The 15,509-nt window shown below is 36.2% G+C and overlaps 1 protein-coding gene across 3 annotated transcripts in view; it reads left to right on the top strand.

Annotated features, from left to right (window-relative positions):
* Nucleotides 1-15,509, top strand: part of ACER3 (alkaline ceramidase 3) — a 162,325-nt gene that overhangs the window by 143,638 nt on the left and 3,178 nt on the right. For 2 of the 3 annotated variants that reach the window (XM_032853004.1, XM_032853006.1), the window contains exons 8-10: nucleotides 7,485-7,586; nucleotides 9,968-10,072; nucleotides 15,407-15,452. In XM_032853004.1, the coding sequence (XP_032708895.1) occupies nucleotides 7,485-7,586; nucleotides 9,968-10,072; nucleotides 15,407-15,452 (253 nt within the window). The remainder of the gene's footprint in view (nucleotides 1-7,484; nucleotides 7,587-9,967; nucleotides 10,073-15,406; nucleotides 15,453-15,509) is intronic. The other variant, XM_032853005.1, reaches the window with a different exon arrangement.

The following is a 15,509-nucleotide window of genomic DNA, read 5'->3' as shown; positions in this document are numbered from 1 at the left end:
TGGGATTTTATCAAGATCAAAAGCTTTTGCACAGCAAAGGAAACAGTTAACAAAACCAAAAGACAACTGACAGAATGGGAGAAGATATTTGCAAACGACATATCAGATAAAGGGCTAGTGTCCAGAATCTATAAAGAAGTTAGCAAACTCAACACCCAAAGAACAAATAATCCAATCAAGAAATGGGCAGAAGACATGAACAGACATTTCTGCAAAGAAGACATCCAGATGGCCAACAGACACATGAAAAAGTGCTCCATATCACTCGGGATCAGGGAAATACAAATCAAAACCACAATGAGATACCACCTCACACCAGTCAGAATGGCTAAAATTAACAAGTCCGGAAATGACAGATGCTGGCGAGGATGCAGAGAAAGGGGAACCCTCCTACACTGTTGGTGGGAATGCAAGCTTGTGCAACCACTCTGGAAAACAGCATGGAGGTTCCTCAAAATGCTGAAAATAGAACTACCCTATGACCCAGCAAGTGCACTGCTGGGTATTTACCCTAAAGATACAAACGTAGTGATCCGAAGGGGCACGTGCACCCGAATGTTTATAGCAGCAATGTCTACAATAGCCAAACTACAGAAAGAACCTAGATGTCCATCAACAGACGAATGGATAAAGAAGTTGTGGTATATATATACAATGGAATACTATGCATCCATCAAAAGAAATGAAATCCTGCCATTTGCGACGACGTGGATGGAACTAGAGGGTATCCTGCTTAGCGAAATAAGTCAGTCGGAGAAAGACAACTATCATATGATCACCCTGATATGAGGGAGAGGAGATGCAACATGGGGGTTAAGGGGGTAGGAGAAGAGTAAATGAAACAAGATGGGATTGGGAGGGAGACAAACCATAAGTGACTCTTAATCTCACAAAACAAACTGAGGGTTGCTGGGGGGAGGGGGGTTGGGAGAGGGGTGGTGGGGTTATGGACATTGGGGAGGGTATAGCTATGGTGAGTGCTGTGAAATGCGTAAACCTGGTGATTCACAAACCTGTACTCCTGGGGATAAAAATATATGTTTATAAAAAATAAAATTAAAAAAAAAAAACAGTATGTGCCACACAAATACTGACTAAAAGGAAGTTGGACTAGCTATTTTAATAACGAAAAAAATTTAAAGCTTTATTTAAAACAGATGTGTTTGCTACATTATTATTAAAAGATTTAATTTATTAGGAAAAAAAGCAATTCTAAACCTTCTATGGAAAATTTTAAGCAAAAATTGACAGAATTACAAAGAGATGTGTATCAGTGCTGCATCATGCTGAAATGTTTTAACACAGTAAACATATTAGCCAGGATATGGACAAAATTTAAATAATACAATAACAAATTGATTTAATATATTTAAGTTAAAGAAGTTTGGTCTTCTCAAGCATGCATGAAGTAGTTATTAAATCTACCAGACAATAGTTTTATTTTATTTTTTTATTAACATATAATTTATTATTTGCCCCAGGGATATAGGTCTTTGAATCATCAGGCTTACATATTTCACAGCACTCACCATAGCACATACCCTCCCCAATGTCCATAACCCAGCCACCCTAACCTTACTCCCCAACCCCTCAGCAACCCTCAGTTTGTTTCATGAGGTTAAGAGTCTCTTATGGTTCAGACACTAGTTTTAAAGCAAGCTTCAGCAAACTTTAAATATAACATGTTCTCTGACTATAGTATAATTAGTTAAAACAGAATTAGTCAAAATAGCCCATGTATTTGGAAACTTAAAACCATACTTGTAAATACAAGTAAAAAAAAAAAAATGCAGTAGAAATAATACTTATAAAGTAATCACAGTGAAAGTGCCACAGATCAAGTACTACAAAGTACTGGTTCTTAGCGGGAAATTTATGCCTTAGATGTTTACATTAGGAGCAGAGAAACTGAAGAATAATGAATTAAGCATACAACTTCAATAATTAGAAAAAGGATCAATAGAATCAATCCACACAAATGAAGAATGGGACTATGAAAGGGCAGAAATTAAAGAAAAGGAAACATAATATTGAAGATCAACATCTTCAATCTAATTTTCCTCCCTTCTGAAACCCTAATAAGACTCAATAAAGCATAAACCCACAAGAAGACTGAATAAAATTTTTAAAGCTGGAAAATAGATGGATTACTGCTAACCCAAGAAAGCCAAATTTTAAACAAAGAACCTCCAGTTTACAGCATAATTTTATCAAGTATCAAGTATCAAGCATTAACCCAACAGGCAGTTTAGAAAAGCAGATGAAATTGGGTTCTAAAATAAGGAGGGCTGGTTAAAAGCCTTTAGAAAATGTTAAATGCTTACATCCCCTCACCTACTCCATACCACAGAAGAACTACAGAGCCTGTAGGTTTATTCTCTAGTAATGGTGAACAATGTCTCTAGATTGGGTTTTGCCAGACAGTGAGCATGTCAATAACATGGTGAAATCAGAGAAATTGGGTGATCTTACGCAGTTTGAATGTTGAATGTAAAAACCTCTAAGCAGAGAATTGAGAGGATCTTCTTTTAGGGAATATGAGAAGCCTTAAAAGACCTAAAGATACTGATTTGGGGGTTCCCTAACAATTGGCCCAGCAAAGTAACCCTACGGTAAAGGTTACTACTCTAAGGGCCTCAACCACATGCTTAGAGTTTGTGGTCACCTTTTTAGTTTCCCATTCTTAAGAATGAGGAGACAGTGCCAGACAAAAGGAATGCATCCAGTATGAAAGACAGAGGCCAAAACAAATAAGGGGTGGGGGTGTGGGGGAGGGAATCAACTTAGAAGAAACAACTTATGCATGAAGGAGAAAACTTCAAATATAACAAAACAACAAATACCATTAATCCATTCATGTTTCTAGAAATACACAATATCTATAAAATCAAGAGTAAGATGCAAGATTTAAAAAGGAGCATTCAGAGAATCCCCCCCCACCAAAGATACTAAAAATATGGTAAAACTGAACATTGAAGTGAATGGTTTGAAAGGTACAGTTGAAGAAGTCACTGGAATTCCTTCTCCTGAACATATATTGTAATTGCATTATGGTCCATCATCCCCCATCCACCAGTAAGAATCTACCACAGGAAAGGCACGAAACCCATGGTGTGGTCCAGAGTAAATAAGAGCACAAGGCCTCAGGACCCTTGGGCCCACTCATCACCACTGCTGTGGAGAAACAGTGAAGTGTTTCCTCATGTCTGTGGGCTTCACAGCAGAAAAGACAGAAGCAAACAAACACACACACACACACACACACACACACATACACACACACACCTGGGTGCCATCAGGATGATGAGAAAGAAATGGAGAAGAGACTCAATAGAAATATTACTAGGCCAGATGCAAAGACAGTGCAGATAAAATGGAAGGGAAGGAATCGTTACTAAAATTACTTAAAACACCCTGCAATTGAAAGACATGAATTATCACATTGAAACAACCACTGGCTATTCAACACAATGGGTAGAAATAGACCCATGCCAGTTTCAGAATTCTTGACAAGGAAGATTCCACAAGTTTGTAGAGTTAGAAGGCAGATATACATATGAAGGATCAGAGATCAGAATGGTTTGGGGCTTGTCAAAACAAAACTGGCAGCTAGAATTCTAGAATTCTAACTTAGAATCCTGCAGCCAACCAGACTACCAGCTCATATATTTGAGTTCTCAAAAAAACACCTTATAGCCCGTAAACTATTATGGAAACCTACTGAAGGATGTATAATGAGAGAGTAAACAGAAAAAGAGGAAGACATGAGATAACAGGACACAGGAAATCCAACGCTGAGAGAGGTAAAGGCAATTCTCAGGGTGAAGCGGAAGGGAAGGAATTTCTCAGCTATACACTAGTGAGGAAGGTAGTTCAGAGTGAAGCGGTGTTACACCAGACCCATATGTGTTGAGGGCCTTCTGTATTACCCATTCTCATACCTGATAATAATGGGTAGTCTGTCCCCAGAATCTTATCTGTACTTAGCTTGTAGGGACCATGTGCTGATGAAATTCTTGCTCTCTCCTCTGTACCCTGCTGCCTGGATAACCAAAGACATTCATTTCACCCCACAGAAGAATTTTGCTTTGAACTACCGCTGAGAGCTGAAGATTGGCCCTGGTAAGTAAGCTTAGAAGCAGAAAATAGAGAGTACCCTACTCCCGTTGATCATATTTTGTCACATCTCAGTATCTGGCCCACACTGCAACCCTGCCAGATGCCTTCACTTTGTTGAGCCCTGTGTTTCCTGGGACTCATTCTTGCCTCCCCTAAATGGGGTTATGATACACTCTGAAAAGCTGAAGATAGACTGTGACTCTCTTAACCTAATCTTCTGAGAACCTTCATCAAACAGTGGCAATAATGCTTTTCCTCTGCACAGCCAGGTTTGTGCTTTCCTGATGGTTTTTAGATTACCCTTTTTCATTCATTTATATACAAATACTAACAGGTAAAAATAAGAAAATATTTGAGAAAATCTATTCTTGTCGTTCACCATACTTTAAAAAAAAGGAGAAAAAGTACATGAAGATAGCAGATTTAGAAAGAGTATTCTGTAAAGTTCAATAGCTATTTATAAACTAAAGACAGAATAAAACCCTTTACAAATTAGTAATAGAAGGGAACTTTCTTAACCTGTAAACTCTACAACATCTAACACATGTAGTAATAAAGTGTTTTTTAAAAAAAATTATCTTTAAAATGAAGAATAAAACAAGAATATGTATTATCACCACTTCTATTCAAGCCTTCTATTGAAGGCTTGTCCAATAATAGTATTTGCAGATCACATGATCATGTACAGAAAATGTCATAGGACATGTACCAAAAAACTCCTAGGAGTAATAAGTTGGAATTCAGCAAGGTCATGAAATTCAAATGAATATTCAAAATTCATATTTCTGTATACTAGCAGCAAATAATTGAAAAGAGAAATTTCAAAAGTACAGTTTCCAGTAGCACCAAAATACATCAGATGTTTAAAGATTAAAATTTAGTAACTGTATGTAGGACCTGCATATGGGAAACTACAACAAACAGTTTTTTGCCGAGGGAAATTTAAGAAGACCTAAACAAACGGATAGGTGGGCCATTTTCATGGATTAGAAACCTCAATATTGTTAAGATGTCAGTTCTCCCCAACTGATCTGTAAGTTTAATGCAATCACAATCAAGATCTCTGCAGGCTTTTTGGTAAAAATTGAGAAACTGATTCTGAAATTTATAAGGGAATAAAAAGGATCTAGAAGAACCAAAGCAGTTAAAAATATATATATATATGACATGGGCGCCTGGTGGCGCCATTGGTTAGGCATCTGCCTTCGGCTCAGGTTATGGTCCCGGGATTGTGGGATCCAGTCCCACATTGGGCTCCCTGCTAAGTGGGGAGTCTGCTTCTCTCACTCCTTCCTATCCTCATGCTCTCACGTGCGCTCTCTCTCAAATGAATAAATAAAATCTAAAAAAAAAAAAAAAAAAGAATGACAAAATTAGAGGACTTAACACTCCTTAATTTAGTCTGTGGTACACTGATCAAGACAATGTGGTATTGGTGGTAAAAATGAAATACAGATCAGTAAAACATCCGCAAGTAGATTATTCATCCATATTGACCTGATGTTAAGTAAACATTCAAAGGTAACTCTGTGGGGGAAAAGATAATCTTTTCAAGGGGCACCTGGGTGGCTCAGAGGGTTAAAGCCTCTGCCTTTGGCTCAGGTCATGATCCCAGGATCCTGGGATCGAGCCCCGAATCGGGCTCTCTCCTTGGGGGGGAGCCTGCTTCCTCCTCTCTCTCTCTCTGCCTGCCTCTCTGCCTACGTGTGATCTCTCTCTGTCGAATAAATAAATAAAATTAAAAAAAAAAAAAGATAATCTTTTCAATAAATTGTCCTGAAACAACTGGGTATTCTTATTTTAAAAATGAACTTAAACTCCTGCCATTACAAAAGTTAATGCCATTACAAAAATTACTAGAATTGAATCATATCCCTAAATGTAAAAGCTAAAATTATAAAACTTCTAGAAGAAATTATAGAAGTCTTTGCAGACAGACTTTAGTTAAGCAAAGTTATTAAATAGGATACAAAAAATACAAACTATAATGAAAAAATTGATAAATTGAACTTTATCAAAATAAATTTTTTTCTTCAAAAGACATTAAAAAAGTGAAAAACAAATCACAGATTTGAAGAAAATACAAAATATATATCCAACAAAGGACTTAATGTTTAGAATATATAAAGAATTCTTACAACTCAATAAGAAGGCAAACAATTTTTTTAAATAGGCAAAGATTCAACAAACGGTAACAAAGATTAACATGGATGGCAAATAGGGCACAAGAAGATGTTCCATAACATTAGTCATTAGGGAAATGCAAATTAAAACGACATTGAGATACCACTAACATCTACAAGGAACAAGTAAAATGAAAAAAATCTACCCATGTTATATGAAGTGTTGGTGGGGATATAGAACAAAAAACTCATACACTGCTGGTGGAAATGTAAAATGATATAGTCACTTAGGAAAACAGATTAACAGTGCCTTAATAAGTTTGACATTCACCTGCCGTACAATTCAACTATTCTTCACCTTTTTACCCAATAGAAATGAAAGCAAACATTCGTACAAAAACTTACCTATCAGTGTTCATAGCTGTTTTATTTGTTATAGAAAAAAATGGAAACAACATTAATGTCCACCAACATTTGGACAGATAAACAAATTGTGGTATATCCACACAATGGAATACCACTCAGTGACTAAAGGAAATGAAGTATTGATACACATAACAACATGGATGAGTTTTAAAATAATTATGCCAAGTGAAAAAAGCCGTACAATGAAGAGGATGTATTGTGTTATTCCATTTATACAGTGTTCTGACTAGCTTTTGGAGATGATGGATATGTTTAGTATCTTGATTGTAGTGTTTCATGGATATATACAAATGTACTGATCAAATGTACACTGGAAATATAGTCAGTTAAATTGTAGGTCAGTGACACGTCATTGAAGCTATGAAAATATATAAGCTACTGTTCTTATTTTGGGTAACTCACTAAGCTTCAGTTTTCTTATCGGTGAAGTGCAAAAACTAGTACCTGCCTCACAGGGTTTATTTGAAGATTTTATTCATTTGCCTGTGTGTCTAATTGACTGTGGTGCCTGCCTGACGCAGAGCAGGTGACTCAATGTTCATTCTGTTGCAACATGACCTACTTTTTCCAGGGGACTGATAAAGTTACTGGGGGCCTTCAGATTACTTTCGTGAAATACTTAGCAAAGTCTTAGTGGCATATTCTTCCTCATTTTCTAATGGCTAACTAATAGGCAAATGTATTAGAAAATTTAATAGATAGGTTTGCATTTAATACTAATGAAAACCTTTCCTTTTCCTGAAAGCAGTGGCTTCAAGCTCTGAACATGACGTGACTTAGCAAAATTTCAGTTTGCTGTTCTTTTTTTTCCCACAGGGTTTATCCATGGCTCAGAGGACTGGGTTATACATCCTTGGGCATATTTTTAATGGGGTTTCTATTATGGAACATAGATAACATCTTTTGTGATTCACTGAGGTAAGATATATTTTTGGGAACAATTTATTAAGCAGAAAATTTCATAAGCATATAGAATTACTAGCGCCATGAAATGAATTTTTGCCATTGTTAAGTTAAATTCTGAGAATACTTGTTTAATTAACTTAAAAATTTGGACCTAAGACTATTTCATAATATCTATAGGGATTTTTGTGTGTATATATCACAGAATTATAGAGTTGATCAGATGTTAATTGCGCCTCTGAAATCTGCCTAATCTGCTGTGTTGAAGAAATACTAAGGATTTGTAAGAAGCAAATAAGATGCATGTATATAATTTTGTACTTTAATATACTTAATGTTATTTTCTAAGAAAGGCAAGTGTTCTCTTTACCACCTTGTCAGCAATTATGTATTGACTAGAGTTTGAATTTTGGGTCTCTGGGCTTAGTCTGTCACCAAGATAAATATCTTTCTGTACCTCAGTTTCCATAAAATGAACATGTTCAACAGGTTAAGCTAATGGGTCCTTCCAACTCAAAATTTTGTGCCTAAAAGTTTTGCATAAACACATAAATTGAAAAGCACCAGAGAGAGGCAATCAGCAAAATTCAGACTATGAGAAATCTACAAGATGAATGACGTGGTCTCTTCGGCATAAATTGCAGAGGGGGTAAAAAAAAAAAAAAAAAAGGAACATAGAGATTAAAAGAGACTTAAGGGCACCTTAGTGGCTCATTCAGTTAAGTATCCAACTCTTGATTTTGGCTCAGGTCGTAATGGCGGGGTGGAGAGATGGAGCCCTGTGTGTCAGCCTCTGCGTTCAGCGTGGAGTCTGGGATTCTCTCTCTCCCTCTGCCCCTCCCTCTGCAGGTGTGCCTGCACACATTCGCACTCTCTCTGGAAGGGAGGAAGGAAGAAAGAAAAAGAAAGAGGAAAGAAAATATATAAAAATATATGAGACTTAAGAGATAGGATGTATCAACCAAATGTAATGTGTTGATTTTTTTAAAATTTTGATTCAAGCAAAACAACTGCAAAACAAAATTTTAAATTCATGAGACAATTGGAACTTTAATCAGTAATTGAATATTTCATGATATTAAGAGATTATTGTTAATATTTTATATGTGAAAATGGTATTACTGTTATGTTTTAAATAGGTGGGTTTTTTTTTAAAGATTTATTTATTTATTTATTAGAGCAAACACAAGTGGAAGGGATAGAGGGACAGGTAGAGAGAATCACAAGCAGACACCATGCTGAGTGTGAAGCCCTACTTGGGGCTTGATCTCATGACCCCGAGATCATGACCTGAGCAGAAACTGAGAGTCAGTCACTCAACCAACTGCACCACCCAGGCACCCTATAAAGAGCTTTTAATCTTTAGAGACAGATACTGAAATATTTAGAATTAAAATGATACAATATCTAGGATTTGCTTCAAAATATGGAAGGGGAGAAGTGGATGTGGGTCTCAGTGGTTGCTAAGTTATTTAAATTGTTGAACCTGGATAATGGATACATTATAATTTTGCTCACTTTTGCACATGTTTGAAATTTTCCATAATAAAACATTAAGTAAATATATATTTTAAATGTATACAAACTAGTAATATGCCTTGCTTAGAAAACTAAGTTCTGAATGAGTGATTCTGAATCCCTATTACTCATCAGAAGCCCCATTAGAGAGAGCACTTACACTGCCGAGGTAAGTCATCCTCCTCTGGGTTAAGAGCCACTAAGAAATGAAGTAGGTTCTTAGAGATGGTAGTTGATTCAAAAAGTCATGGGATATCTAGAGAAGTAGTTTTAAATTGATTGTTTTCCTTCCTTCCAGTAAATGAGAAATTAATATGGTACACACTTTAATCAAAAGATGTAGAATTTGAGACTCAGCTGTGCCACTTGGCTGAGTGACTTGGGCAACTCGGTCTCTGAATTTTAGGTCCTTCATCTATAAAGCAAAGCTAATAATAGCCACTTCAAAGACTCACTATGAAGTGAAATAATATTTACCAAAATTACTTTATAGACTGTATGGTGCTCATCTAAGATGAAGGTTGTATGTAGGGCAGGGAAAAGAAGTGAAAATAACTCTTGTGTAGTTCTGATAGGACTTCTCAGAGCCTTCATTCTATTAATAGACATTGCAGTCTCCAGGAGGGCAATAAACTATATACTACTGTCTGTGGGTTTTTTTGAACACAGAATCATTTCTTCATGGAACTCTGGTAGGATCACTGTTCCTCAAAATATACTTTGGAAAACAATATGCAGACTACAGCAGATTTAAGAAAATTAAATAATTGCCATATGTGAGAATAACATTTCAAAATGCTCAAAGGCTGTCAGCAGTAGTTGCTAAATATTTAAAAAAATAGTAATAATGGTGATTTTTTTCCCCCCTCTTTACACAGGAACTTTCGAAAGAAGGTGCCACCTATCATAGGTGTTGCCACACAGTTTCATGCATGGTGGCATATTTTAACTGGCCTTGGTTCTTATCTTCACATCCTTTTCAGGTAGGAAATAGAGACTTTTTTTTTTTTTTTTTTTTAGCATAGTATTGAAGTGTTTTTTCCTTTACTCTTCAAATAGGATGGTGTAAATATAAAACGTCAGGGACAAAAATCAGGAACTTATATTCTAGGTTTGCCTCTGCACCTGGGTGACCTTAAACAAGTCCCTTCCCCTCTCTGAAGCTTCGTTAGTTTTCTCATCCCTTTTTTTTTAAGACTTTATTTTGTTTGTCAGAGAGAGAGAGACGGAGCAAGCAGTGGGAGCAGCAGCAGAGAGAGAGGGAGAAGCAGGCAGGCTCCCTGCTGAGCAGAAGCCAGATATGGGACTCTTTCCCAGGAACCTGGAATCATGACTGGAGCCAAAGGCAGAGGCTTAACTGACTGAGCCACCCAGGTGTCCCTAGTTTTCTCATCCTTATAGTGAGATGGTTGTACTAACTGACCTCTGACACATGATTTACATTTTAAGTAATCATTCATCTTCTTTTTAGAGCAAGTAGGATGTAAACATTTCCGTTTCTTATTTATCAACATATCTTTATTTATAGAGAATACATTTAGAGGGAGAAAAGCAGCCAGATCCCCTAAGTAGCAGACTGGGAAAGCATGAGTGTTAGAAGTCCCCAGCTTAATTTGTCTCTTTCCCTGAAATAAGTTGGTTGCCACTTCTCTTCCCTTGCTCAAGAGTCTGTTGGAAGTCAATCATTTATAACAAAAATGAAATTAGAGTTCTCTCTGATCACACTATTCAAATAATGTCTCCATATCATTCTCCCCTTACCAGGCCTTATTTTTCTTCAAAGCATTTATAAACAGTTTATAAACAATATTGTTTATAAACAATATTAATATATTTATTGTTTGTCCCCACCCACTAGACTTAAAGTTCCTTGAGGTAAGGGACTTTATCTTATTCACTGCTACTCTCAAATGCTTAGAACAATACCTATCAGATAGTAAGCACTCAATATATATTGTTAAATGATTTAATGAATGAATGTGTACCTATTGATCTCTTTACAAGGGGGTCAGAATATGTTTAATCTCAAATTCTTCTCAAGAATTTAGAGAGCTGATGGGCGCCTGGGTGGCTCAGTGGGTTAAGCTGCTGCCTTCGGCTCAGGTCATGATCTCAGGGTTCTGGGATCGAGTCCCGCATCGGGCTCTCTGCTCAGCAGGGAGCCTGCTTCCTCCTCTCTCTCTGCCTGCCTCTCTGTCTACTTGTGATCTCTCTCTGTCAAATAAATAAATAAAATCTTTAAAAAAAAAAAAAAAAAAAGCTTTTAAGAATTTAGAGAGCTGAAATATTTCTAGAAAGGGGAAAAATTTTTTCTTTGAACCAATATGAAAATGAAAATTTACTCAACTGAAATTTGTAGAATACTTCCTTAAAATAACATTGGCATCTCACCTCTCTGGAGGTGAGATTTAAAAGAGAAGGGATAATTTAAAAGAGAAGGGATAGGAAATGTTTGAGGAAATTGAAAAATTATAGAAAAGGAGAAATAAGAATGAGCCTGACAATTACAAACTTAGCACTTGAACACTGCCCAAGAAGTCCCAAGGACATTACTGCAGTATAGTACAATACAGTAGTAAATTTCTATAATAAATAAGAAGTGAAAGTATACTCATTATATGCTATTTTAAAAGGTTAGGGTTCAGGGCGCCTGGGTGGCTCAGTGGGTTGGGCTAAAATCTCGGGGTCCTGTGATCGAGCATCAGGCTCTCTGCTCAGCGGGGAGCCTACTTCCCCCTCTTTGCCTACTTGTGATCTCTCTCTCTCTGTCAAATAAATGAAATCTTTTAAAAAAAAAAAAAGGTTAGCGTTCCCACTTTCCCTTTTCTGTTTTTACTTTCCATCTCCCTGTCACTTTCTCCTTCTCTTCTCCTGGTATGGAAACCCTTCAGGGAAGCGGGATAATGATAGGAAGAAGTGCTGTGCCGAGGTGGCAGCATTCAGTGTCTGAGGAATGAGGAAAGGAGGCCAGTGATAGTAGTATGCTGAGCTCCAAGAAGATCTGGTGTGGGAGGGGGGGGGAGTGGCTGCTGTGCCCTGCAAGGAAACAGAGTGATGAGGTGAAGGGATATGGCGGGGTGCATGGAGGAGGTGGCTGGAGTTAGGAAATGGGTTACACTGAACTAGTAAATTCATTGATTAAACAATAAGTAAATATATTGTGGATCATAAAAGCCTGATTTCTCCACTGTCTCAGAAGGGATTTACAAATATGGAAAGAGGGAAAGCTAGACAGAATCTTGAGAGGTTTAGATTGGAATTTATATTATTAGGGACACCTGGGTGGCTCAGTCAGTTAAGTGTCTGGCTTCAGTTGAGGTCATGATCTCAGGGTCCTGGGATTGAGCCACACATCGGACTCCCTGCTGAGTGGGGCATCTGCTTGTCCTTCTTTCTTTACTCCTCCCTGCTGCTTGCTCTTCTCTCAAATAAATAAAAATCTTTTTTAAAAAGTATTATTATGAACTCATGAGTGTGTGACACAAACATAAATATACACACAGATATGGAAGAAGTTAAATGTGTGTGTGTGTTGTATAAATTAAAAATACATGTGTATATATGTGCTAACACATACATGTATCGCCTAGCTCTATGAAACCCTGTGAAGGCTGAAAGGCAAGCTTTGGCCTTGTAAACCTGAGATAGTGTGAATATCAAAATTAAATAGCAAGAGTTTCAAGTTAAAACCCATTGAATAAATTAGACTCTGTGAGTGCATACTAATATAAATAAATGAGAAGGGAAGTCTTCCTTACAAAAGAATGCCAACTAACAAATGTAGAAGGAACAATGGACACAAATGATTACCATTTGGCAGCCATCTTAGGGATAGTTGATATGTATTATGTATCAGTGGATGCTCTGGCTGATAGGTGGGAGTATGATGAGGAACACATATTGGTGTAATTTAGAATATCTATCCATGAAAGACTAATACAGAGGGGGAAATGGTGACTTTACAGTGAAAAAAACTGGCAGCAACCAACTTGACTGTGCATTTAAGGTTAAGATTGTCCATGACAGAGCATGTCATTATGGTATGTCTCCTGATAAAATGCACTGAAATGAGCTCAGCATCATTTCTGTGGTATTTCTGCCAAAAATCATGGCCTGGGTCTGGTTTTGAGGAAATATTGATGGTTCTATGTTGAAGGTCCTTCTACAGAATCAAAGTCTTATACTTTTTAAAACTATCAAGTTCATGAGACAAGGAAATACTGAAGAACTGTTCTAGTTAAAAAAACAAATTAAGATATGAAAACTAAATGCAGTGCTTGTTTCTAGATAGCAAACTGGATCAGAAAGGAAAAAGAGATTACTGGGACAGTCAACAAAATTAGAACGAAGTCTTGACTTGGATGTTAGTATTGTATTAATTTCCTGAGTGGAAGGGTTGTATTATAGTAATTTAGGATACTGTCTTTGTTATATGGTGATACATATTAGAATATTTAGAAGTGGTGGGTATCATGTCATTCACAGACTCCATAGGATATATATACACTTGGATATACGTATGTGTGTGTGTGTGTGTGTGTGTGTGTGTGTAAAAACAAATGTGGTTAAATGATAACAATTTGGCATCTGGGAGACAGGGTACAGAAATTCTTCATACCAATCTTAAAACTGTCCTGTAAATTTGAAACTATTTTTAAATTAAAAAAATAAAGGAGAGGAGAAGGCCAAGCCTCCAGATGATGATGTGGGGGAAGGGGTTGAGATATTGGGTATAAATAAGCAAATAGAAAACTGATCATCTAATTGGTAATCAAAATGCTTTCTAAAACAGTAGGATATCCATTTTTTTTAAAAAGACAGGGCTAAATATACATATATGCTCATAAATACCTAATTATCTTTGTAAGGGTTTATGTTAACTGGTAAGTACTATTTTTAGAAAAATTTTTAAATAAAACAATGAGATTTTTTTTATATCCATTAAGTGAGCTCTATAATATTTTAAAATTTCCTTCTGTATTCCTTAGTTGCAGGGAAATGATACGATCACACATTACTTGTCAGTGTAAATTGATGTAACCCATTTGGAAAGAAATTTGATACTATATGTGTTTGTGAAAATAAAATATCCCAGTTATATTCCTTGGAATTTATCCTAAAGAAATAACCCAGAAAAGTGAAAATGTGTGTGTAAACTCAATTATTTTTATTACAGTGTTTCTTAATCAGCAAAGCATCAATAATAATAGAAGAAAAAGAAATTACACAATAGTGTAGAATTATAAAATAAATTATAGTATATCTTTTACTCAGCTATTTAAAATTATATGAAAATTTTATAGCAACTTAGATATTTGGATTAAGTGAAACAAACAGACTAAAATCATATGTAGGTAATTATTAACCCTGTGTAAAAACTAATTTGTATCAGGACAAGGGTTAAAGTAAATATGGAAAAAAATGAAGCATTTTTATTATATATGGTGGCAGGGTTTTGACTTTTTTGTTTTGTTTTGTTTTCTATTAATGTTAAAATGTTTTACTTTTTTTTAAGGAGGCAGGGAAGATAGAATATGTTTTAGACATATTTCATCCTAAACAACTAAAATAAAAGAAGCTTGGATATTCAAGCTTCAGTTATGGAAATTTTGATTCTTTGGGTACCTCATCGAATGAAGCATGCAAATAATATTTCAGAGGGATGATTTGAAAATTTAACAATATAACATATGTGCCCTTTCAGACTTAAGTACTGTACAAATGTTTGTTTCAAACAAAGAGTTAATACTGGGGAGTAAAAATATCTGAGCTTGGAGCTTTTCTCCATCACTTTTTAACTGTGTAACAGTCTTGAGCCAAGTTATTTACTTGGCCATGTATACTGATTTAGAATCCAGTCTTATCTTCATAGGTTACTTATTCTAAAGCTACTGTGAGGAAGACTTTCTTTACCTTCCTGATTATCTCATACCTGTATTGTAATCCTTATAGAGCTGATATAACCACTTCCAGAATATTCTAAGAATCCTCTACTTTAATCCTTGCTACCATATATCTTCAAAGATGAAACTGGCAGTTGTGACATGAATCATCAAGTGTGAGTGGAGTGCTCCCTACTAAACTACAAACATCCTGAGGTCACAGTTTGAGAGTATTCATTTGTCTTCCTTAGCATCTTGCCAGTGTTCTGCATAGAGTAGCTCCTCAAAAAATGGTTGCTAAATGAACAAAGAATCTACTAGGGTTGCTTTCTTTGTGTGTATACAGAGGCACTGTGCTTAAGTTTCTCAGTAGGCCAGTTTGTATGAATTAAAAATTAATCTGAAGTGCTTTCCCTCCCTCCCCTTTTCTTTTAGTTTATATACAAGAACTCTTTACCTGAAATACAGGCCAAAAGTAAAGGTAAGTTCCCTTCCTAGAGGTGGGTGTGTGTGCATCTGTGCATGCATGTGTGGGTGT

The sequence above is a fragment of the Lontra canadensis genome, unplaced genomic scaffold, assembly GCF_010015895.1.
Source record: "Lontra canadensis isolate GAN:19392208 unplaced genomic scaffold, GSC_riverotter_1.0 scaffold7, whole genome shotgun sequence".
In the NCBI taxonomy this organism is placed as follows: Eukaryota; Metazoa; Chordata; class Mammalia; order Carnivora; family Mustelidae; genus Lontra; species Lontra canadensis.
Note: the sequence above shows the minus strand (reverse complement) of the source record. Positions and strands in the feature narration are given on the sequence as shown.